This window comes from Pseudonaja textilis, chromosome 2 (genome assembly GCF_049901715.1).
Source record: "Pseudonaja textilis isolate UNSWEBS1 chromosome 2, rPseTex1.2, whole genome shotgun sequence".
NCBI classification, from domain to species: domain Eukaryota; kingdom Metazoa; phylum Chordata; class Lepidosauria; order Squamata; family Elapidae; genus Pseudonaja; species Pseudonaja textilis.
Window position 1 is genome coordinate 121746632 of NC_141991.1, and position 26738 is coordinate 121773369.

Genomic DNA, 26738 nt, shown 5'->3' on the forward strand with positions numbered 1-26738 from the left:
TTAACAATGCCCTTGGAGCAGGGGGTTGGACTAGATCAGGGGTCGCCAACCTTTTGGACCTCAGGGAGCACCAAACTCATAATTTTTGATCCCGGGGACCACTAACCAGTTCTGTGGGAGTGGCTTGGTGGTCATGTGACTGGCTGGGCATGGCTTGTATGTAAATATTATAAATATTTATATAAATATTGAATTTTCTATAAAAAAGAACAACTTTTACCCAAAATCAGTCAAAGCAGGCAGGCAGATTGAGTTGCTCACAGAATCACAGATTCATTCAGAGATCTATCTGCCATTGGCTAGCTCAATCTGTCACATAAAATTTGCTTGCAAGCAAACTCACAAAATTAACTCAAAACACACCATGCATGTATATGTTGATTAGTTTTATAGAAAATAGCAACTTTTACACAAAATCAGGCAAAGCAGGCAGACTGAGTTGCTCACAGAATCATTCAATGATCTATCTATCTGCCATCGGCTAGCTCAGTCTCTCAAATTTGCTTGCCATGAGTCTGCACTGAATTTGCTTGCAAGCAAACCTTCAGTCCTAAGGAAGATTTGGCAGAGCCGAAGATCTAAAGACTAGCTAGAAAGCAAGAAATCCAACCATTTCCTGCTTCCTAGCTAATTTAAATCTCCCAGCAAAGCAGAACAGATGCTGGTCGGAAAAAGGTAAAATAGCAATTTTAGCAGGCAAGTTTGTCGGGTAAGGAGTGAGTGGATGGGGAGCGTTCCTGTGGGCCATGTGGGCAGCGCAGCCTTGTGTTTCTGCACAGCCTGGATTAATTGCTTTGGGGGGGTGCTCTGGGGGTGAGAGTTCTCTGCGGCCCACCAAAATTTTCTCAAGGCCCACCGGTGGGCCGTGGCCCACCAGTTGGCAAACGCTGGACTAGATGACCTCCGAGGTACCTTCCAGCCCTGGATTGCTGTGCTGTTTCAAAACATCCTCTAAAGCTGCATCTAGTGCCAGAGTTTGTGTCCTTCCTTCCTCTCCTTTTTCTCTCCCTTCTCCCTCCCTTTACCCATCTATCTGTCCGTCCATCCATCCATCCATATCTCATTCACTTCTCTTTCCTTCCCTCTTTCTCCCTTTCCTTCTTTCTTTCTCCCTTTCTTCCTTCCTTCCCTCCCTCCCTTCCTTCTTTTCTTTCTCCCCTCCCTCTTTTTTCTTTCTCTCTTCCCTCTCTCCCTCCTTCCCTCCCTCTCCTCTTTCTTTCTTTCTTTCTTTCTTTCTTTCTTTCTTTCTTTCTTTCTTTCTTTCTTTCTTTCTTTCTTTCTTTCCACCCCCACGCCCCATTTTGGGCCTAGTAAGCCTCCTCGCAGCCTTGTGGGAGCAAAAGCGGGGTGTGGAGGAGGCTCGCATCCTTGAACCCCATTTTTGCTCCCAGGAGGCTGCAGGGAGGCCTCTTAGGCCCAAAACAGGGAGCAGGGGTGCTGGGTACTGCAACCCCCTACATCCCATTTTGGGCCTAGCAAGTGTCTCTTGGAGCCTCAGGAAAGCCAAAACGGGGCCCACTGTCTTCTTTATTTGCTTTTGTATTTTGTATTTATTTAATAAAAAAGTTAACCTGAAAACAACAGAAATTTTGGGCCCAATTGTGTCCATAAATCAAGGACTACTTGTAGTCCAGCCACTCTAATCCACTCATTTTGAATCTTAATTCTTCTTAATTTGCTACACTCTTCTTAACCCATGTTTTTAATGCCTTCAATGTATAGTTCTTCTGAAATCCCTAAATTTAATTTCCCAATAGCATACTGACAAAAGCATGCAAATATATACAGGCATTTTTGTTTATTTTGACAAATTTGATTGTTGTTTTGCAAATGACTTTAAGTACCTTTCTACAGTTTTCACACATCTTATATAAAGTAGTTTACTTGTACTAACTTTTCATCATCATGTATAATGTGCATTTTAAAATTCAGTTTTCTCTGTCAAATGCAACTGCTTTTTGATAAGAAATTGTTTGTTGCATCTATGGTATATCTAACATTCACCGCAAATCATTTTCATTCAACACAGAGTTGCCTCACACAAATGCATGCACATATTCAACATACTTCTAGCCTCACCACAATCAACAACTTCTATCTCACCACAATTAACAATTTCTAGCCTCACCACAAACATTCCCTGTGCAGTTATCTACAGTATAAATACACTAAACATGAAATAAAATTGCATATTTTTACCACTGATATTTTAATTATTGCTTATTTTTTATTGTGTTAAGTGAGGGAAAGATTGGAAACTATGTCAATATATAAATATAATTAATAATTAAAGCCTCTTCATTTTATTACACACTTTCTCTAATCTATAACAATCGAATAAATTTTCTTTATCACATACATAGATTTCTCAGTAACTGACTGAAGAATAAAAATATAGCCTGTATACTCACTGCCCAGTATAAGCTAGACTTCACTTCTATTGCTGTTTAGCTGAAAAATTATATATATGTAAAAAGGTATCTGAGCATGTTAGAAGTAACACAAATACCTCATTATTGAAAGACTTTTATAAAAAGACTAAACAAAAAATTTGAAAACTTTTGATAGACATGCAAATTTGGTGGTGATTTGGAATGCATTTAAGACATAAATTGGTGGTTTTATTACTGAATATGCTTTACACAGAAGAGAAAAAAAATGAGATTATTTGAAAAATAAAACTCAAGAGCTTCTGAATATTCTGTATACACTTGACAACCTCTGCTAGAATCATACAAAGCTTATTATCACCTTCTGTACTATTTTAATCAGAATTCTGCCAAATAACTCTTCAGGCACAAGCTATTTCCCTAAAATTTTGGAATTCATTCTATCCTCCCTTTTGGTAGGAAGGAATAAAGGCCTTCTTTTGATTCAGTATTTTAAATATATGAACTCATATCAGACTTCATTTTTATTCATTGGTCTTTTTAGCCAAAAGACATTGTATAATTGCTTGCTTAAAAACCAATTTTAAAATAAGCATGCAGTTTTACTTTTTAATAATTGATTTTCATCTGTTGCAGCAAGAAAAAAACGTCTCTGCTTCCTAAGGCAGAAGACACACCAGGGCTTCTTTAAATTAATTATCTCTTGGTCTACTCCCACCTACGTAGATACTTGAATCGCCTTGGACAGCAAGACAGGTAGTATATAAATGTAATAAATAAACATACTTCTGAATCCTCTACAAAGGCTGAACTAGACAGACTCTGCCCAAGTGAATAAATAGACCCAAACTGGACACCTTAGCTCAAGACTGCAACAAGATAGATAATGTTTTACTCCTAGATTAGTCCAACTCAAGGTATCAACAGAGGAACAGAGATATTGCTTCATCACAATGAAGGCAATCTAATTACAATATATCAACCAATCCAAACTGTTACTAAAATGTTGAATAGGGCTAATGAGCTCTTAAATCTGTTTTTATATGCGTGGCCCTTCAAGTCAGTTCCTTCTGCTGCTCTGTTGTGTCTGACTCTTTGCGCCCCCATGGACCAGAGTACACCTGTCCTTCTCTGTCTCCTGGAGTTTGCACAAATTCATGTTCATTGGATCAAGGACAATGATCTAACCACCTCCTCCTCTGCCTCCTCTTCAATCTTTCTCAGCATCATGGTCTTTTCCAATGAGTCCTCTTTTCTCATTTGGTTGAGAAAATATTTGAGCTTCAGCTTCAGTATCTGTCCTTCCAAAGAGGTGTCAAGGTTGATTTCTTTTAGGATTTACTGGTTTGATTTCCTTGCAGTCCAAGGGACTTTCAAGATTCTTCTCCAACAGCACAATTCAAAAGCATCAATTCTTCAGTGCTCAGCCTTACCCACAGCCATATGGTACTACTGAGAAAACCACAGCTTTGATATATGGACCTTTGTCGGCAAGGTGATATTTTTTAGTATGCTGTTTAACTATTTAGACTAGTTCCTGCAAATTTCTTGGCAAGATTTTCAGAAGGGATTTTTGCCTTTGCTTCTTCTTGAGGTTGAGAAAAAGAAGACTGGCTCAAGGTTACCCATCTGGCTTTTTGTCCAAGACAGGACTAGAACTCAGTCTCCTGACTTCTGGTACCTTAAACACCTCACAAACTGGCTCTCTTTTGACCCATTTTTTAGTATAACTCAGCCTCCATCCTTATTTGTGAGAACTTCCTCTGTGTCTCAACTACTGGGTAAACCTGTTAACTCCCCATCTTATTTTCCCTCCATCCCTTTTTTCTCTTTAACTCACTGTACTGTATTTCAGCTCCTGTAATAGTGATGTGCATGTGATGAAGTGATGGTCCATTCACAATAGCCTTAATACAGTTGATTACTCTCAAAAGTGTTTTCAGATTTGTGTTGCTCCTGTGTGGCGCTGTGCCCAATACACACAACACCCAGGGTTATTTGAAAGAAAGAAAAAAATCAGAAAAAAATATTATTTTATCTTCAAGGAACCACTAAAGTGAATCAGAAGCAAAGTAGCCGGTGGTCAGAGATCAGAAATTCTAGTTTTTCAGCTGAGATCAGAAAGTGCAGAAAATAATTTGAAGTGGCTCTAAAAGGGCCTTTTTTCTTGATGTAGGATTGCTTGCTTCCTGCTACCAAACAATCTACACAATGCATGCCAAGCAATTGCTATCTTATCTACCGGCATGTACTGCTTTCCATAAAGAATAATCTCAACATTTGGAGGGAATGTAAATAGTTCCACACTGGCCTCTCCATTTTTATTTTCTCCAAATGTGATAGCCTTGGGGAAAAATTTTTTTTGGAGAGGCAATATTGGGCTGCTGTGGTGCGACCAGTCTTCCTAGATAATTTTTCGCCCATGAAGGGAATGTGTGCATGATCCTGATTCTAAAACTCCTAAAGGCTAGACATCCTAAACTAGCTGACTCACAGCAGGGAATCAGATGTCTATAGGCTAACTGCCCTAAAGTAACTCTGGGAATGCAAATGTTGTTAAAACGTGACAAGACTTCATTTAAAGTTGTCTGTAACCCTCCGCCTTTGGAGAAACAGGATTTCACTTTTTTTTTTCTTTCTACCACCGATGTCCAGATAGATTCACCTTGGGCAATTTAATCCAGCAATGTGCTCAGTGCTCCAGAGAAACCAAGAGATGCACCTGCATACCCAGCCTTGTCTAAAGGCAGATATATCAATGATGTGAAAAGCTCAGATGCTCTAGTGACAGTGTCCAGGTAATAAATCTCTTGGATAGACAGATCAAAAGAGGCCAGCATCAGGCTTTACCAAACAAATCTCTGACAATAGAGTGAGCTCTTACATGGATCAAGCTGTCACCAGGGGAGATGAAAGCCTGCCTGTATCAGCAAAGGAAGGATAAACTTGCCATGTGGAGCTTATGTCTGAGCCATTGACATAGGGCAACGACCATGGGGCCGGAGAGAGGATTTAATGGGGAATCGGCCATATCTGGGGTTGCTGGGCTCAAGATATTTGCTTTCTCTCTGCTTTGTAGACAAGTCCATGAAAAGGACAGCATCAAGGATGTATCTTGTTTATTTCTTCCTGACTCTAAAAATAACTGGTATGCTGTTCTCAGTAAAACAGGGCTTGATTTCTCCAAATAAAAAAGTCAGAATAAGCCTGAAAGATGTTAAAACTATTGTGAAACAGTCAACATCATTTATTATGCGGTGTATGGTACATGCCTTAGAAATAATATGATACTTTTTGGAAAGAGATTTCTGCGGAAGTGATTCTGACAGGTTCTGGAGAACTGGTATTGGAAATTTTGAGTAGTTCGGAGAAGCAGCAAATACCACCTCTGATTGGCCCACCCCCATCTATACTCTGCCTCCCAAGTCCCAGCTGATTGGCTGGATCTTCTTTTGTTGCCCTGTACAGGAGAACGGAGCCGGAAAGCAGGTTAGTGGGTTGGGGAGGGAATGGGGACTTTACAGTATCCTTCCTCTGGAGTGGGGTGGAAATGGAGATTTTACAGTATCCTTCCTCTGCCATGGCCACCAAGCCATGCCAAACCCACCAAGCCACACCACCCGCACCAAGCCACACCCACAGAACCGGTAATAAAACATTTGAATACCACCTGTGGATTTCTGCATTGAATCATACAACTTATTTCTTCTGGATCAAATGCAGATGAGCGAAATTCAAATACCCAATTCTGTTGTGACTTGGAAATATATTGTACACTATATCCACATTCTGGGAACAGCAACATATCATTCCCGAAATATGTATGAAAATGCATAGAATTAACACAGGCAGGCAAAAGAGCACATGTGTTACTTCCTGAGACTGAACTTTCAGTTTCAAATAAGACCAAGCACAGTTAATTGAAACAGTAACAGTAACTATTAATTGTTTAATAACTGATTAATTATCTTTGCTGTTTACATTCATAACAGAATACAGATACCTTCAGTTTACAACACTTTGTTCAGTGACCATTTGAACTTAGAACAGCAGTGAAAAAAAGTGACTTACTGTGATGACCCCGGGCATGACACAAAAATAACAGTCACAAAAATTGAATAAATTCCATTTAATACCTCCAACTTGGGCCTCAATGTCCAATTATTCTCGACTTGATATCAAACTCTTCCAAAAACAGTCTATGAAGAAAGTAAATGCAGTCTGAACCAAAAGTAAAAATAATTAGAAATTAAAAAAAAAACTAACACAAACCATACTAGAGTCATTAACACGGCAGGCCAGGATGATACATTGCAAACCTCCACAAGTTAACGCAGCAACCACAATAGGGAAGAGGCCAAAACCCAGATAAGACTTGACCAAGATAAAGGACACTTTGGTTCCAGCAAAGAGCTATTTAAAATGCCCCACTTATATCCTGTTCTCCCAGCTACAAGTAATGAAAGGGATCAGGGCCTTTTCCTCTCCTGTAAGACACATTGCTCCCTTCTCTGTTCCTCCCTGCCTGCCCTAGGATGAAGAGGGGATGGCCCTGGGTTTTTCTCTGAATAGCAACCCGGACTGTGCCCTTCCCCCGTTTCCTCCACAGCCACCAGAGCCATACTCCCACTCCCTGTCAGCTCCTCAATCTCCCAGACTCTCTCAGACTTTAACAAGGGCATGACACTTATGACCTTTTTTTATGCTTACCACTCTTGTAGATCCTCATGATCACATGATGAAAATTCAACAGACTCATATTTCTGACAGTTGCAGTATATGGGGATCATGTGATCGCATTTTAAGACCTTCTGACAAGCAAAATCAATGGGGAAAGCAGATTCACTTAACAACCCTCTTACTAACTAAAAATTGCAGTGATTCACTTAATAACTGTAGCAAGAAAGGTGGTAAAATGGGGCAAAACTTACTTAATGAATATCTTATTTAACAAAAGAAATTTTGGGCTCAATTGTGATTGTAAGTTGAGGACTACCTGTAACCAGGGGTGGGATTCAGCCAGTTCGGACCAGTTTGGGGGAACCAGATGTTAAATTTATATCTGGTTCGCCAAACTGGCAGTTGAACCAACTGTCTGGCTCCGCCCCCCCCGCCCCCCCGGGAGTCTCCAGGCAGCCCGTTTTGGAGGCAGGTAAGTGCAGGGTCTGTGTGGAGGCTCTGGGAGGGTGAAAAATGGCCCTCTAGGAAGTTTCAGAAGTCTGGAAATGGGCATGTTACTGGCTTCCGGAGTGCCTCTGGAGCCCGGGGAAGGCTGTTTTTGCCCGCCCAGAGGCCCGAGGAAAGCCTCCGGACTCTGGGGAAAGTGAAAAACGGCCCTCCCAGAAGTTCTGGTAGTCCATGCCCACCATGGCAATGCCCACCCAGCAACTAGGCAGAGAAGCGGTAGTTGGGATTTTTGAATCCCACCCCTGCCTGTAACAAGGGACCTTGGAGGCCTTGTAGTCCAATCCCCTGCACAAGCAGGAAACCCTATACCATTCTGGACAAATCTCTTGTCCAATCTCTGCTTAAAAACCTCCAGTGATAAGGCACCCACAACTTCTGAATGCAAGCCATTCCACAGTAATTGATCTCACTGTCAGGAAATTTCTCCTTAGTTCTAGGTTGCTTCTTTCTTTAATTAGTTTCCATTCATTCCTTCTTGTCCTGCCTTCTGGTGTTTTGGAAAAAAGGCGAGCCCCTCTTCTTTATGATAGCCTCTCAAATATTGGACACTGTTATCATGTCACCCCTTGTCCTTCTTTTTACTAGACTGGAGGATTTCTTGGTGTTATATTGTTTTATAATTTTAGAATTATAAGCTTATTTGTTTCACTTGACTGAGTTATGATAGGCAATAAGAATAAAATGAATTAATAAATTTAAAAATATTGTTCTCTTGCTTATTCTTCCTACATTTCCCTTCCGTTCTCCAGCTGTCTCTCTTGCTTTTCTCACCATGTTTTTAAGTTAAGTACCATGCGCATGGATGATGCCAAATAAATAAATTGCTAATTGCAGTAATTCACCCTATGAGCCACTCCGTTAATTAACAACTGTGGTAATGACACACGAGGTAGAGAGACAAAAGCTGCTCTAAGAAAACCATTCCATTGGCCACCTCTTAGGCAGTGTTTCAGCCAACCCAGAGGAAATTACAAAAGGTTTTAAACAGAATAATAAATGGATTTTTTGCTTAATCAGTCTTTCAGAGCCAATGAAGAAACTGAGTAAACGGACAGGAGACAAATGGAGAATAGATATTTATCTATGTTTTCCTAAAGCAGGTTTGAGTCGCCTGTTGACTCAACTACTTTTTTTTGCCGACAATGTGAGTTTGTGAGTTCTAGTTCTGCTTCCAGTACATAGCCATTTGGGTGAGCTTGGGCCAGCCATTTTCCTTCTGAACTAGGAAGAAGGCAAGGGCAAATCACTTCTGAAAAATCTTGCGACGAAAACTGCAGGAACTTGTTCCCATATAGTCTCCAAGAATCAGACACAATTGAATGGAAGGAAAAAAAATACTGTAAATTGTTTTCACTGGAAGCCTTGCTTTCCTCCCAGTTATCACTCTTTCAGCAGAAAAGGTGACTTCCATTATGAATGAAGATGTATGTATGTATGTATGTATGTATGTATGTATGTATGGCATTCAGCTTTGTTCGGGTATTTTCCCACGTCATTGTAGTTGTGCTTTTAAAGTTGTAGTGACGTTTCAGCAGAATCTCATCTGCCATCATCAGGCTTCTGTATAGTGTTCATCTGAAACCACTGTAAAAGTCTGACTCACAGATGAACACTATACAGAAGCCTGATGATGGCAGATGAGATTCTGCTGAAACATTGCTACAACTTTAAAAACACAACTACAATGATGTGGGAAAATACCCGAACAAAGCTGAATAACATACATACATACATACATACATACATACATACATACACACATAATAACAGCAGCTAGAATTGTATTTGCTCAAAACTGGAAAAATGAGAAAGTTCCAATGGAGGAAGAAATGATTAAGAAAATAATGGAATGTGCAGAAATAACTAGATTAACATTAACAATTAGAGAAGAAGAAAAGGAGTATTACAAGATTTGGGATTTATTTTATGAATGGCTAGAAAGAAGAGTAAGAAAGTATATTGCAATAATAATAACATATTATAATTGGTTATTTTTGAATAAGTTATAATATGAATATAATTTAGTAACGGTTGAGATTTGCTCTTAAAGATAGCCTGGAATTGAAATAAAAACTTTAATGATAGTATAATAATGATACAATATGATATAGAATGTTGATTAGAATATAATATGAATGTAAATTTAAGAGGAAAGGTTTATAAATATTGTGCACATGACATATGTACCAAATTGACACACTGTATGATTGAAAGAAGGTTTTATTTGTTGTTTTGTTTGTCATAAAAATTTTTTTAAAAAAGAATGAAGAAATAACATTTACAGAGGATGCAATTCAAAGCTACAACTAAAGGTTGCAATATATCCTTACCTACAAATGAATTTCTTTTCTAAGTAATAACCACCACCAGCCAGTCAGCCATGCAATACCCCTTATCCTAGAGAGCCATTCCATCCTCTGTCTTTCGGGTATTAGATTTTTCTTTTTCCCAAATCCTCAACACTGTGTGGCATTGAGCACACTCACTTTTAGAGAATGCTTTAGTTTTGTTTCTGAGGGGCTCCGTTGTAGATATCCTTCCCATCAGCAGTCAGAACCTGTGTTTGTTGTTAGAGGGAATGACCGCAGATGGCCACTGTGATTGCACTACAGGGCTGCAAAAAGTGAGATACTTCATAGAAGAGCCAGTTCAGTCTTACTCTTGCTTGAACTCTGAGCTGCAATTGTTGAAAGCCGCAGTAGACACTGCTACATACTTTGCTAATAAAGCAGTTTTTTTTTTTTTCCAACCTTGGCAACTTTAAGATGAGCGGACTTCAATTCCCAGAATTCATGCTGGCTGGGGAATTCTAGTAGCCGAAGTCCACGCACATCTTAAAGTTGCCAAAGTTGAAAAACATGGCTGTAGAGGGAGAGGTGGAAAAGCTCTGGGCTGGCACTACACACGAACGAGCACCCAGGGAGAACAACAGTAGAAGAGGGATCAGAGGAAAGAGAGGCCTAATGAGATTGAAAATGGCAGGTTTGAAGTGATAAGAAGGTTGATGGGAGGGCCTGCTTTGAGGCCTGTTCAGTTGGGGGTGTGTATAGAATTGGGGCACGACAGGCAAATTCAGCTCCTGATCTCGGAAAAGGGGAGAGGGAGAGAATCCACATTCTCTGGCCTAGGGAGCATGAGGATGGCAAATCTGTGCAGTGAGTTGGTAAAATTAATGTGGCCTGGGAGGAAAGACTGTCATGTAATTGAAAGCTCCTGAATTAAAGCAAGCAGACAAAAAAAAAAAAAGATTGAAGTCTCAACAAGGGTCAATTTGTTTATTTTTTTTATCCTGCCCTTTTTTACTTTATTAGTAACTTAAGCCGGAGAACCTACTTATTACTCCTCCTTTCCCCCCCCACAACCACAACCCTGTGAGGTGGGTTGAATTCAGTGGTGGGATTCAATTTTTTTTCCCTACCGGTTCTGTGGGCGTGGCTTGGTGGGCGTGGCAGGGGAAAGGATACCATAAAATCTCCAGTCAGAGGTGGTATTTTCCGGTTCTCCGAATTACTCAAAATTTCCGCTACCGGTTCTCCAGAATTGGTCAGAACCTGCTGAATACCCACCTCTGGTTGATTGGCCCAATAATCATTCAGCTGACTTTCATGCCCAAGTCAGAAATTAGAATTCACCATCTCCTGGTTCCAGATCAGCACCTTAACCACTACACCAAACTATAGGTAGTCCTCAAGGTGCAACCATTTGTTTAGTGACCGTTCAAAGTTACAACATCATTGAAAAAAGTGATTTATGACCGTTTTTCACACTTACCATCATTGCAACGTCCCCACAGTCATGTGATCAAAATTAGGGCCCTTGGCTCATATTTATGACAGTTGCAGTGTCCCGGGGTCATGTGATCACATCACCTTTTGAGACCTTCTGACAAGCAAAGTCAAAGGGGAAGCCAGATTCACTTAGCAACCGTGCTACTAACTTAACAACTGTAATGATTCACATAACAACCATGGCAAGAAAGTTCATAAAATGGGGCAAAACTCACTTAACATCCGTCTTGTTTAGCAACAGAAATTTAGGGCTCAATTGTGGTCGTCATCTGTAATATTTTCCACAGAGCGTGTGAAACTGTACATAAAAAAATTGCTTTAAAAAAAAAACCCAACTCTGGAAATGGGGAGATGTGGAGAAGTATTGATCTAGGCTTTCATGGCTGGTATCAGTGAAGCAGTGATGAGTCTTCAGGCTGAATGGCTGTGGTCTAGACTGAGGCTCCAAAGCAGCTCACCCTGCTTCTGGAGATGCAAACCACCAGTTGCTGGTAAAATGTTAGGCTGGAATAAAGCTAGACCATGGCTATTCAGTCTGAAAGCTCATCACTGCTTCATGGAAAAGTACAGTATTCCCTGGCTCTCATATGAAGGGGAGTGTGACAACTTGCCACAGCCAACTTACTGCGGCCAATTTATGTTGGCCAACTCGCCACGGCCAACTAATCATGGCCAACTCACTGTGGGACAACTTGCCACAGCCAACTCGCTATGGGAGAACTCGCTGTGGGATAATGTAACAATTCTATTTAATTATTTAAAAGAAATAAAAAAAATATTTTAATTTTTGCCATTCACATTTTATTCTGTCCCTCCTTTTGCATTGTTTCTTTAATAATTCTATTCCACCATATCTTTGATATTAGTGTAGCTCTTGTCCCGCAGCGAGTTATCCTGCGGCAAGTTGGCCATGGAGAGTTGGCTGTGGTGAATCGTCATAGATCCCATATGAAGCAGTATTATTGGATCTCTGCCCTGAGCCCACTGCTAGGGAGAGTCTTCTGCCTCCGTAGCTGCTTTTCATGCAGAGAAATTTTCCAGTGAATGACTGGAGTGATCCTGAGGAACAGTCACCGTTGCCAGTTCTTTTACGTGCTACTTTCTGGGTTGCAGTGGTGACTGGACTTGGAGATGGAAGGATTTGGAGATGATTGGTGAGATGAAAAGGAACCCTTTTGCTTACTTGAGAAAATTATTGAGCTATGTGCTGCATTTTACTTGATATGAGGTTGTTTGATGGGTGACGAGCAGTCCTCGCTGCCTGATCCAGCAACACCTGAACCTTCAAAACAGCCCTTTTGATATGACACATTTATTGACTATGCTCCCTCTTGGATAGAGATGATAAATGGAGGCATTAGAAATGCTTCTGCTGTATATCGGTGACCGTAATGGTCTCTGCAGTTGTCACCTTTGTTTTTTAGTTTATTTATTTTACAGTCCTTGTAATGTGCCCCAGCTTCAAGGGACTCGACTCGTCTGGGTGGCAAACAACATCAAAACAAAGAGGGAGAAAAAAAACTAGAGATTCATTACATAATGTGTCTTTCTCTGGGCAGGCATGTGACATATGTTGTGTCTGTGCATGTGTGTTTCTGCTCCTCCCTTGCATGTTTGTGTGCATGTGGTTTAGCAGCACGGGATAGGGGTCATGTGATCAGGAGGGATAAAGGCTTGGAATGGAGGATGCTGCACTATTCCATGCCCTTCCTCAATTCCTGTCCCATAGAGATACATTGGGAAAGGTTTTTAATTTATTTTTCTCTGAACCCCCGTCCAGAATCTGCCCATTTTTCAGCTCAAGCTTTCATTTGTTAGCTTCTCTCACCACACCGTAGTCCTATTGTGTTCCTGGTTTTGGAGAGCAATCCTGTTGAAGGATAGCTAGAGAGAAAGTCAGAATCTTTCAACAATTTCTTTCTAATCTTCCAGCCACTGGAAAGACTACAAAGAGACAAAGGAGAACAGAGCTACAGAATGTTGACTGAAAATGAAAAAAAGAAGAAAACGGAGCAAGTGAGAGTACAATGGAATGGCCTCTGGTATTGCCCTCCTATGGGAAGATGAGAATATATCACATTTTGCTGCAGGTCTCACTTGTTCGGTATGCTTTTTGCACAAGGTGATTTATTATGCCAATGAGATTTTGTAGGAGTGCGCAGTGCAGAGGTCAGTTGTAACAAATTAATGTTGTTAAAAAAAAGTGAAAATGCCCACATTTGCTCACTTTTGAGAGTTAGGTACCTCAGGAGAAAGCAAAGGTAGCATATAGTAAAGTGGGTGTGGTAAAACAAGGAAGAGAGAGGTTGAAGAATGTCTACCTGCTGAAAGGATGTGGAGTGAATACCAAAATGGCCAATTCAAAAGAAGTGTGTTGAGGTCATAGGGAGAGCTAACATGGATTAAATTGCAAAGCAAATCTAGGAAGGAAGAGTGAATGCTCAAGGGGAGGGGAAAGTTGTCTTTAGAGAAAGGCAAGATCCTCAAAGAGAAAGAAGTTTTAAGAAACAAAAAACATTATCTGAAGAGAAGATTGCAAGGAAAAAAAAAAAACCAGAGGTGGATATTCAGCAGGTTCTGACCAGTTGTGGAGAACCGGTAGAGGAAATTTTGAGTAGTTTGGAGAACCGGAAAATCCCACCTCTGACTGGAGATTTTACAGTATCCTTCCCCTGCCACACCCACCAAGCCACACCCACAGAACCGGTAGTAGAAAAATTTGAATCCCACCACTGAAAAAAAGGCAAGATGAGATACGGTGAATGTTTACTCCTGTATGTTGTGGCCTGTTGGTTGCTGGCCCTTCCAACAGCCAAATCAGAGGAGGAGTCAGAGGAATCAGGATCAGCATCAGGCCAACCTGGGAGTCCAAAGGGGAAGATGGAATGGAGCTGGCAGAGAGAGAGAGACAGAGAGAGAGAGGCGGAGTCTGGGCCATCCGTCAGCCCTCAGATCAGTGGTGGGATTCCTAATTTTTTTACTACTGGTTCTGTGGGCATGGCTTGGTGGGTGTGGCATGACTTGGTGGGTGTGGCTTGGTGGCGTGGCAGGGGAAGGATACTGTAAAATTTCCATACCCACCCCATTCCAGGGGAAGGTTACTGCAAAATCTCCATTCCTTCCCCACCCCACTAACCTGCTTTCCAGCTCTGTTCTTCTGTGCAGGGCAACCAAAGAAGGCCCAGCCGATCAGCTGGGACTCAGAAGGGTAGAGAATAGATGGGGGCGGAGCCAGTCAGAGGTGGTATTTGCCAGTTCTCCGAACTACTCAAAATTTCCACTACCGGTTTCTCCAGAACCTGTCAAAACCTGCTGAGTACCACCTCTGCCTCAGATGGAGTGTCAACAACCCCCAGGCCTGGAGGTGGTTGATGAAGAAGAGGAGGAACAGCTGGGTCCAGTGCCTGATGCGTGACTGCGCAGAAGGCAGAGAAGAGGAGACCAGTGGAGAGCCGTGGGCTGATCCTGGGCAAGAAAGAGCCACCACTGCTAGTGAGGCCCCACCCTAGCTCTGGGGATAAAAGGCAGCGGGAGGAGATGAATAGGTGTAGCAGGTGTAGCTATTTATCTTCTGGACGGACAGACTTGTTAGCCTGCGAGAGAAACTTTTTGCCAAGGCTGCCGGCATTCCTAATAAAGGAATCTGTTGAGTTCCAGTCAGAGGGTTTGTTGTGTTTGGGGAGCTGGGTCAGAACCCTGCAGTTGGGTTTGCTTTATTTCCCTCTCAGCTCCTTCCTTGAATGTCTTCTGCCAAATAATCTCCCCCTTTTCCTGCCTAGTGCCTAGAATTGAAAGAGAATAAGGGGTGGGTTATATGAATCTGCCTATTTTGGTTGGTCTCCAATACAGGTAGTAGTCCTTGATTTACGACCACAACTGAGCCCCCAATTTCTGTTGCTAAGGGAAACACTTGTTAAGTGAATTATGCCCCATTTTACGACTTTTCTTGCCACAGCTGTTAAGCGGACCACTGCAGTTACTAAGTTAGTGACGTGGTTGTTAAGTGAATCTGGCTTCCCCATTGTCTCTGCTTGTTCAGAAGGTTGCAAAAAGGGATCCCATGACCTTGGGACTGCAACCGTTACAAGTATGAGTCAGCTGCTAAGCGCCTGAATTTTAATCACGTGACCCTGGGGATGCTGCAACGGTTCCAAGTGTGAAAATCGGTTCTAAGTCATTTTTTATCTGTGCTGTTGTAACTTTAAACAGTCACTAAATGAACCATTGTAAGTTGAGGCCTACTTGTAGATAAAAGGCCAAGGTCTTGGCCATTTCTCCAGTTCCAACATTCAAACTGAGCCTAGTGGGGAGATCCCTGGTGTTTGGATGGCTTCTCTGCCCACAGGAGCATCAGAATTTGTAGTATGAGGAGCAACCCAATGTTTTTCAAAGGAGGGCAAAGATATTACAGCAGAAGACACTCTCTGCACGGGTATAATTCCTGCCCAGGGAGGCCAAAGAATTAGGCCTGACTTAGAAGAGTAGTGCCCTCTTTTGATCTGCTAGAGTTTTCCTGAGTGGCCGCCTGTCCAAGAAGCGGGAGCTGCTAAGCTGGGATAAACTGACAAGATCACAGATGGAGTTGGCAGGGCTGCATTTGATGAGGGTATTTATGACAGTGTATCTGAGAATAATGCAGCCCTGGAAATGTATATATGTGTTTTAAAAATGACTCTGGAGAGAAGTTGGAAAGAATCGCTGTCTGTCGATGAACTGACCATAATTCCTCCAGTCTTTCCTCAGGCAGGCTGACTGGAGGCTGAAGGCAATGGTGTGCTCCTCGGGTCCAGTTTCAGTTAGAATTTAGGCATTTGGGAATGGGAGGGAGAAGTAGGGGATCGAATAGGAAGAGGCTTGTCATCCTGCATTTGCTGATGGATAGCGGGGCTTAGTATTTAATTATGAATTTGGCTATGGATTCCACCCGATTCCAGCATTTGCATTAAAGGACAGTTCAGACTGAGGAGAGAAACTGAGGTGAATAAATCCAGTATTTTCCTTCTGGCATATAAATTAGAAATCAACAGTTTAAATCCCTGGAACCCTCAATGATGGGAATTGCATCGTGTTGTTAAGTGAGACATTTGTTAAATGAGTTTTGCCCCATTTTACGACCTTTCTTGCCACAGTTAAATGAATCACTGCAGCTTCCCTTCAGGAGTTGTAGATGCTCCAACCCTGGAGGTTTTTAAGAAGAGATTGGACAGCCATTTGCCCAGAATGGCATAAGGTTTCCTGCTTGTGCCAGGGGGGTTGGACTACAAGGCCTCCAAGGTCCCTTCCAATTTGTTACAGGTAGTCCTTAACTTATGACCACAATTGAGCCCAAATTTTCCGTTGCTAAATAAGACATTCATTAAATAGGTTTTGCCCCGTTTTACCGCCTTTCTGGTCACTTATTACTTGAATCACCGCAGTTAAGTTAGTAACATAGTTGTTAAACGAATCTCGCTTTCAGTTTGCCTTTGCTTGTCAGAAAGTCTCAAAAGGTGATCACACGATCCCCAGAACGTTGCAACTGTCAGAAATATCAGCCAGTTGCCAAGCATCTGAATTTTGATCACATGATCATGGGGATGCTGAAAAGGTCATAACTGTGAAAAGCGATCATAAATAACTTTTTCCAGTGTCGTCGTAACTTTGAATGGTCACTAAATGAACTGTTGTAAATTGAGGACTACCTATAATTTTAGTTCTTGAAAAAATAGAACTGAAACTTACAACTCAATTTTTGCTTAAACTAATGATGGGTGACAAAGATGTGATGATAGTAAATTATGTTTAAACAATGTTGCAAAGATGTGATGATCAGGGGTGGGATTGTACCAGTTTGCAACTATTCGCTAGAACCTGTTGTTAACATTCTAAGCAGTTCGGAGAACCAGTTGTTAGAAGAAATTACTGGCCTAATCCTGTAAGGAAGGCAGGAAGGAAACATTCTGGTGTTGCTTACAGAAACTGCCTCTCCATTAACCCTTATTACATTCTTGGCAGGACTAGATTTCCTGTCTCAGGAAAGTCTCTGGAGTATTTTTTCCCTCCTTTGCTGGTACTTTGCTTGGAGGGAGTGACCAATCAAAGTTACAACGGTACTGAAAAAAGTAACTGATGACCCTTTTTCACACTTACGACTTGCAGCATCCCCACAGTCATGAGAGGCCAGGCGAGGAGATGCATGCCTCGATGTGAGTGATATTGAGTTGGTCACGCCCAGCCAATAACATGACCATCAAGCCACGTCCACCCAGGCACATGACCACCAAGCCACTCCCACCAACTAAGCCACGCCCACAGAACCGGTTGTTAAAAAATTTGAATCCCGCCTCTGGTAATGATGTTAATAAACTATGTCTAAACTACATTGCAAAGATGTGATGTTAGTAAAGTAAGAGGAATGGCTATGGGAAGCCAGGAATTGGACAAGATTTTTTTTTCTTGCCTTTCAAGAGAACTATTGACTTGACAACTATTGGCTCCAGTGACTTGAACCAGTGCTCTTGCTGAATCACAATTTCTATTCTTAATTTTATTTTATTCGCCAATGAAGCAAACGTAAGATCTGGTTGAAATATGCGCCATTATGAAAAAAAAATGCCTTCGCATTGATAATTTGAAAGTACGTATATACTGTACCAACAATAATCAGAAATGCTAGATACTCCAAAACAAAGATTCATAGAATTCAAACTTTACACATTATTCAATAGCAGGTGCCATTCAATATTAATTTTGGTATAATGCAGATAATAATTTGTTATGTTGCATTCCTATATAAGCCGTGGTTTATGAATTTCTTTGTCCTCCCCCCCAACTTCCATTACTTTATTTCTAGAAAACTTTTCCACAACCAGCTGTTTTTAACAGTGAAGAGGAGAACCAGGAGAGACATGATAGCAATGTTCCAATATTTGAAGGGCTGCCACAGAAAGGAAGGGGTCAATTTATTTTCCAAAGCATCTGAAGGCCAGGCAAGGAATAAAGGATGGAAGCTGATCAAGGAGAGATTCAACCTGGAAATAAGGAGAAATTTTCTGACAGTGACAACAATCAACCAGTGGAACAGCTTGCCTTCGGAAGTTGTACTGCCTGATTGGACTGCCATTTGTCAGAAATGGTGTAGGGTGTCCTGCTTGGGCGTGGGGTTGGACTAGATGACCCGCAAGGTCCCTTCCAAGTCTGTTAATCTGTAAACAGTTCTCCTATTCAGTCTCCTAGCAAGTGAATTTCAGAAAGCATTCATACTAGCTTAATTTATCTTGCTGAAACCTAAGTTGATGTCCTCTGCATTTCAAAAATGGACACTCCTAATAAGAGATTATTGTTGTGATAATAAATTGCAAAGTTTATCCTTACAACGCATGGAGGAAGATGATGTTTTGGAACAGATTGAGTGCTGGATCTGGATCATAAATAGAGCAAGTTTCAAATCTTGGCACAGCAATAAAAGTCACTGGATAATAGATCTCATTATATATTTTGCATGGCAATTATGGGGAGAAATGTGGAAGATATTCCCTATGCTGTATACCATCCTGAGTTTGGATCAAATATGGTGACAATAGATAACAACGGGGCTGTCAGTTTCCCCATACCTGCAACTTTTCTATTTCTCTGGCAGGGCTTCTGTGCTTTAATATCTGCACAACAGGAATGAAAAGACATGGTACTTTTCCTGACAGAGACACGCCAAAACATTTAAGTGATGAGTTACTTGTCCTGTTGAACTAGTATCCTTAGATCTAAAAAATACAGAAACTCTTATCTTTTTTTTAAAGAAGGTGATGGCCATGAATATTTCCCATTTCCCACTGGACACATATCTTTTTAAGGCTACCTCTTCTGTTCCCTTGTAAAAATTTCTTTGAAGCTTTGTTTTGAAATCCTTCCTACAAAATGATGCTTGAATGGCAGCTGATTCTTGTTTATTCAAACAGTGGACACAACTTTGCCAGCCAGCCAGTGGCTTCCATGATCCTGACCAGGGACCACTGTGACGTCTAAGTACTTCACAGCCTGTCTAATCCTCATCTTCCCTCTGCTACAGATGTCAGTTAGTTTAGATACGTATTCAGTGAAATGGAATGCATGTGTCTGTGGGAATCCCAGCGGATTTTCTTCAGACCCTGCCAGTCACATGGAGGCATCCTGCATCTCTGAAAATGAAGAGTTCCCCCTGAATCCTGATCAATAAAATCTGGTTTGTGGGTGCAGGGAACTCCTGCACTGGCAATAAAGTTGGCGTGGGGGAGATATTAAGTTGAGCTAGGATAATGCACCCATTATTTATTTGCTTGCTAGATCTGTATCTCACTTTTTATACATAATCCCCTCCTCCAATTCTTTCCCAATAACAATAACCCTATGAGGTAGCTTGGCTTAGAGAGAGTAACTGTCCCAGTGTCACCCAGTGTTCCAGCTGAGCGTGGACCAAAACACAAATCTCTTTTTGTTGTTGTTGTTAATTGTGAAGTTGTGTCCGACCCATTGTGACCCCATGGACAATGTTCCTCCTGGCCTTCCTGTCCTCTACCACCCCCCGGAATCCATTTAAGCTCACACCAACTGCTTCAATGACTTCATCCAGCCACCTCATTCTCTGTCGTCCCCTTCTTCTATTGCTCTCAATCTTTCCCAGCATTAGTCTCTTCTCCAGTGAGTCCTTCCTTCTCATTAGGTGGCCAAAGTATTTGAGTTTCATCTTCAGGATCTGGCCTTCTAAAGAGCAGAATGTCTCTTACACCAGTCCAATTCGTCAACCATAATACTTTACTGGCTGTGTGGTTTGTCCTTTGAGGTAAACCCAAGGGAAAAGTTCATCTAGTCACGTGACAAAAAGCTCACACTTGACCTCTCCATGTATCCTTACTTAAGAAGAAGCCTTTGTTGGCTGGAGGTGATAATTTCCAGGCAGATGTGAACCATAACACTCCAGTGAGGAACTGGATTGGAACCATACCTGGGGCTGTCCTATTACTACCAAAGTCTAATATTTGAGCTATTGTAGAAGCAATTTTTGAATGATACTTGAGGCTGAGAAGAAAAGGAAAACTAAACTAAACTCAACCTTTTCAAAGCCCAGGGACAGAAACCAAGAATGCATTGACTTCCTTGTGAGGTTTGAGACTGACAAAATGATGAATATTGAAAGAGATTGGCCAAAGAGGGCACAAGACAGTCTGATCTACTTGGGAATGCTCCAGGTTCTCACTCAGAGAGGAACGCTGTCTGTCTGCCAGCGAGCTGAACCGTGCCAAGACAGAATAGCTGAACGGAGACTGAGATTTGTGGCTGTGTGGGAGCCTTTTTGTAGGTTTGGACTCCTACCAAAGGACTTGGAATTTTGAATCAGCTCCCCCAAATGCCTCCAAGTTGATCTCCCTGTTCATCTACTTTACAATCTTGGCTATTAACTGCAGAGAATGCTATTAAAGATGAAGAAAAATTAAAACAGGCCCGACAAGATGTATGGAAGACAGGAATAAGTTGTTCTGATTTTCGGTAACTTCTGAAGTCTCATGCTGAATCAAACCCTTGTTAGGCTGGATCACTTCTGTCTAGATGGCTTTTCAGATCTTGGCAGAGATGTCAAATAAGGCATAGGTGTCCATTTCACCATTATGACCCTTTCAGGACATCTCTGCTTTTGAGAATTGAGAAATGCCTTTTGAATTTAATTTGCCCTTCTAATTCCGGAGTTTAGGATTTGGCAATTTAAACGGGATTGGTAGAGGTGTCAAGGTTTAAAATCACAATTCGGGGAATTGTTTTATCCATCCCAACCTCTGGTGCTCTGTCCTGAAGAATCCCTTCTATTTATGCCTTGATTAATTGTGCATTAAGAATGGGATAGAGCGCTATTAAACTCAGAGACTTACAAAGATTAAGTGCTAAAGATTTTGTTTGTTTGTTGTAGGATCCTGCTGTCTATGTGTGGGTAAGCTTTTAAACCTCCTCCTTATTTGTGCGTAGGGTTATTGTTGGATTTATAGGCTACACATAGATTACTATTATGATCCTTTGGATTACAAAAAAAGGTATAGGACATACAGCAAAGAGAACAGGAGGAGTTGTGTGGAAAAGGGAAGGGAAGGAAAGCAAGAAGACTGTTACTGCTCCCTCCCCGATCTCAATTGACAGGAGGTATTTTGATCTTAAAACTTTTATTTTTTTCTAAAATGCCCCTTCCTGACAAATTGACTGCAAACAGGTCTCAGGAGGCGAATTGACTGAACCAATATTACCAGGTGTCCTGTCAGTTTTTATCCTTCCCGCTATTTATTATTTAATAAGCAGGCAATTGTTCCTCTCCACCAGGCACAAATTGTGAAGGTGTTGAAATTTAAACATCTCTCTCAGGGAGGGGGAAAATTAACCCTCTCGTCGCTGCTTTCAATTGTCTGCTGCAATCTGTGCTGCTGTTGGAGAAAGGATAGGGGAGAAATTTTTATTTCAAGTTAGGAGAGTGGGGGCTGGGAGGAAAAAGCAGAAAAAGAACAGAAAACCTCACAAAGCATCAATCACTTGGGGAAGGGGGAAAGACAGCAGAGTGATCCAGCCTGACATAATTCTGATCAATAGAGCCAAGTGCCATTTTACCTAGGAGGGAGAGGCTCCCAGCTTAGGTCTGGCAGCCTTTTTGATGTCTAAATATAGCTAATAATTAATTGACTTTTTTTTGGACAAATAAGAAATAACTGTGATAATAACAATAACGTTATTGGGTGTAAGTATGTAATTGATTGTGTTCTCTATTTTTTTAATGATCTGGAATTAAAGAATGGCATGTTTGAACTGTCCCCAATTTATTTATGCGGCAAGGAAAGTAAGTGGCGGATCAGTACACTATAGCATACAAACACACCTGGGCAGGCACTCATTTCAGGGGTCAAAGTGAGGAAGCAGACACAACCTATTTTAATTTATGTGACTATCCAGAAGAATGGCTAAGACTTGTATTTTGGGAGTGTGTTCCAAAGCCAGGCCCAAATTGTTGTCTTAGTTCTACTGAGTTCCCCTTTTGCTTGCTACATGGGATGTCCCTGGGTCTTTACTTCACACATTGTGGGTTGGGATGTTACAATAAGGATGTATGCATGTGTCACATGTCCACTGTCAAGATGGAAGTGACTCCACCTGTAGCACCTGAGGGTTTTTTGGCTGCTTTTAATCGTCATTTAATTCAGAGGACACAAACTAGCCCCCTCCTCCATTCAGTGTGATGTTAGCTGCTCATTTACTTTCCAATCTCATTTATTTATTTATTTATTTTACAAGGAAAGGAAATTTTTTTAAAAAAGGACGCAGGACAATAGAAACAGATACCAATTGAACAGAAGAATTCTGTCTGGCTGTTAAAATATTTTTGTTGTTTGTGCCCTTTCACAAAATAAGAAATTATTTTTAAACGCTATGTCTCCCAAAGCCTTTTGCTGAAACTCCCTGTTAGCACATGTAAATATGTTTATTGATTCGATGAAGGGAGATGACAGATTCCTTCTCTTGAGATGTTGCTTTCATTAGTTCAGGTGGTTTGCTGAGGGATAAGGGAATGAATTTTTAAATTTCAAATCGATGTCTTCTTTCTATTTAATAAATGGAAAGAGTTGGAAATGAGACTCTCTAATTTAACCTAATCAATGTAATAATTTGGTGCCCTAGGTAGATTTAAAAAAAAAACTTTAAACATTTCACTCATAGTTAACTCCCTTAATCTTATGGTACCAAGTTTGGGGACTTATGAAAAGCCATTCAATAAAAAAAGAATTATCTTGAAAAATAAATAACTTTTTAAAAGCCCAAGTTGCTTGTAAAGTTTCTATCCACCTGAAGCTTCAGGCTGGCAGTTAATAAATACAGAGAAGAGGGAGAGGTCATATAAACTAGTTTATTGAAAGGTGGTTAAAAGAAGGGCAAAAAGGAGCAATAGATTTTGGAAAAATTGCTTGGCTGGAAAGAAACAAACTAATACAACATGCAAGAAGATATTGAAGTGATATTGCTCTGCATTTGGCATTCACCTGGCTAAAAATATTCCAGTCCCTACTTTTCTTTTTAGATTCATACCTCTCTGGTATAGCAATATTTTAGGTTCAATTTCAACAATTTATTCTGATAATTGTCAGATTTTTATCTCTCTCACCATTATCTCAAGTTGGGAATGTAATTATTAGTAAGTTTTGTTGCTAAAATATATTAATACTGAATTTTTATACAACTATGTGTACATATACATGTATGTGCTATTGACCTGGAAAGTATGCAAATAATAATTACATAAACTTACTAATCTTTACATACCTGTATGGGTTACTACCCAAACCTGAAGTAAATCTAGATTGTGCAACATACTTCAAAACACACACATTATTTTATTTTTTCTGCAACTCAGCATAACTATTTCTTTGCATACACCATATACAATATATGTCTATGATAATTCTTAGCATTTAAATTGTATATGTTTTGATGTATTTAGTACAATACTGACTGATAGTTTCTATTCAATAATAAAACAATGGGATATTGAAGAATACATAACAGACCCTGTGCTAAAGTGAATAGCTTTTTCGTGTAGGTGAAGACTTCTTAACATTCATTTTTTTAAAACATGAAGATGAATGGAGGCAATTTGTATAAATGATTAATTCATATGCATGCTACAAGTACATTGTATATGGATAATTTATCAAACATTCGGTGAATATAGGCACAACCGTTTTAAGAAATACCTCATTCTGTGTGCAGGGCATGTCTAATAACCATTTTATTAAGATAAACTTAATTCTTCTGTAACTGGAAGAAAACAATTATCTTACTGATTTAATTGTTTTACTAAGTGCTTTCTAAAATCCTTTCATTAATTTTAAAAAACAAACAAACCAAATATCTTTTTCCTCTCCTTTCAGTTGTACACTCTATTCATTAATGAGAGATACCTATTTGGGAGAATGCCCATCAGTGTGTTGCCCTAACAGCTGGTTGCATCATTATGCAAAGTTTTGATTTCAGATTTACTACTGTATCAGGAAGCAGAAGGTATTTCTTTAATTATGGCACGGTGAACTGAAGTTTCACAGTAGATTAACATAAATGATATTTTAAAAAGAAAATAGATTCCCTTTCCAAGCGATCTAGAGATGTGTAAACAGAACAAACATAGTATAAACTGAATCCTTTTTCAGCTGCTTTAGATCCAAATGGTCTGAGAATCAGAATATAATTTTTTTCTCAATATTATATTGCCTTGCATTTTGCTTTATTTTGAATTATGTATTTCTTTAAAAAGAAAAAAAAAGAGCCATTCAGGATAAAGAAAAGGAGAGCAAAGTTGAATTCAAGGGTAGTTTTCAATTCAAGAATTTTAGTCAATCGACAGCAACACTGAATTGCAAATCTAGAAATTTTCTTAATGGGAGAACCTATGTTAAGTGATAAATACCAGAAATATGTTTTATTTGTTAAGCCATATTCTTTTTCCTTTGAAAATTCGTAAGAGAACCAATGACGATTTATAAAAACAGGCTTCTTTTAAACACTGTATAACATGCCTTGTGATTCTTGTAGAGCTTTTAATACTGAAGTTACTGTTTTATTTTAGATCACTCATTGCATATGTGTAAAAATGAATGAGAATGACTATACAGAGCAATGACAATTTTAACTAAAGTTAGAGGAATTAATCCTTTCTTCTAACTCTGTGAGAGTTCTTATGAATAATAAAATCATTTGTTTGAGTTGCAAACTTCTACGGCACAATACTACATACATACATAGCACAATCCTGAGATGTGAGATGGATTGTGCTCCAAGTAATTAGCTGTGAAGTTTCTGAACTTAAAGCACATTCAGGTTTAGACTAAGTTTTTAGAACAGGTGCAAGCTGTTTATGATTAAGAAATAAGGCAAAGGTGAATGTTAGCTTAGGAGGAGTTAGAGTTTAAAAGAGGAGGAGCTAGTAAGGGTCACTGTGGTTAATTGTTAGAGTGGGAGGGGTCCTAAATTAGAACAGGTAGAATGAAGAATTTATAAGGTAGTTATAATAGACTACATCCATCAGTAAAATGAGACTGGGGAGTGGAGGAAATTATTTGGGAAGAGGCAGAGGCAAGAGGCAAGGAACTCACACAGATTTGTATACAGAAAAAGAGAGAAAAGTAAAACAGGAAAAGATGAAAGTAGAAAGGAAAGATTTGGGGGATAAGAGAGAGCATTGCTTTACCTGCCCATTCTTCATCAGATCTGCCCACATGCTGGTACCATCACCACCACGCATGAGTACATGGTAGGTGAAGAAGTAGATGCCAGGGAGAGGGCAGGTAAACTTGCCACTTGATGGTTCATAGTAGTTTCCCACATTCGTCACCACATCATCAAAACGAAGGATCTCATACCCTTCGTGTGGCTTCCGCAATCCTGCGTAAAAGGCAATTTTAGGGCTGTAGAAAGATGGGACGTAACCTCCAGGACCTGGACCCGGTGGGCCCGGGGGACCTGGCCTCCCTGGTTCTCCAGCTGGACCTCGGGGCCCAGGTGGCCCTGGAGGTCCTGGCGGCCCACGGATTCCAGATTTGGCCTTTCTCCCTGGGTCTCCTTTCCCTCCGGACACATAAGGCGGTGGTGAGATGAGAGCCAGTTCTTGGCTTGCCTCTGCCGAAGCTGCCCCGTGGGTCTGGGGAGTGTACGGATCACAGACCATGCGACAGCTGCCCAACATCTCATAGTGGGAGGTGGTTTTGGAGCTGTGCACCAGCAAAGGAATGGCCACCAAGAGTACCAGCACCATGGCCACCCCGATGGCGGCCCCAATGACCCTTTTTTTGCGGCTCAGCCTGGAAGCGGCCAGGGTTAAAAAATCGTCTTCGCTTTTGGAGGTAATGATGGAAGTTCCTCTGGAGTCAAAAACCACGCGGATGGAGGTGTCCCTGGAGTGATGCTCTCCTCCGATGTCCTGTCCTTGGCAATGAAGCACTGGTTTCCTTACAAGGCAAACTCCATCACAAGTTGGCAGCTCTGCTCCTTGGTCTGCCTTCCCTCCACTAGAGAACTGCTCTCTTTCGCAGGAAAATCACTTTGTCTCGCTCTTACTTCCCGGAGAGCAGCACAGCAGCAGCAGCAGCAGCAGCAACATCAGCAGCAGCAGCAGATGTGTTAGGGGGTGGAGATGGAAAGAGAAAGAATGTGTGTGTGTGTGTGTGTCTGTGTTAGAGAGCGAGAATATGTAGGTCTGTCTATGCCTTCCTTTCTCTTCTCCAGTGGAGAACTCAGCTGGTGGCCACGGAGCAGCTCTAGGCTTCTTGTGCCATATCATATGGCCATCAACGGAGAGCCAGAGGGAGAGAGCAGGGTTTTCTAACAAACAGGTCATCCAGCACCC

At 40.9% G+C, this 26738-nt stretch overlaps 1 protein-coding gene across 1 annotated transcript in view; it reads right to left on the bottom strand.

Moving 5' to 3' along the window:
• Positions 1 to 26416, bottom strand: part of C1QL4 (complement C1q like 4) — a 47137-nt gene extending 20721 nt beyond the window's left edge. Inside the window, exon 1 of the mRNA XM_026711194.2 lies at positions 25584 to 26416. Coding sequence (XP_026566979.1) covers positions 25584 to 26147 — 564 coding nt within the window. The 5' untranslated portion in view covers positions 26148 to 26416. The remainder of the gene's footprint in view (positions 1 to 25583) is intronic.
• Positions 26417 to 26738: the final 322 nt, after the last annotated feature.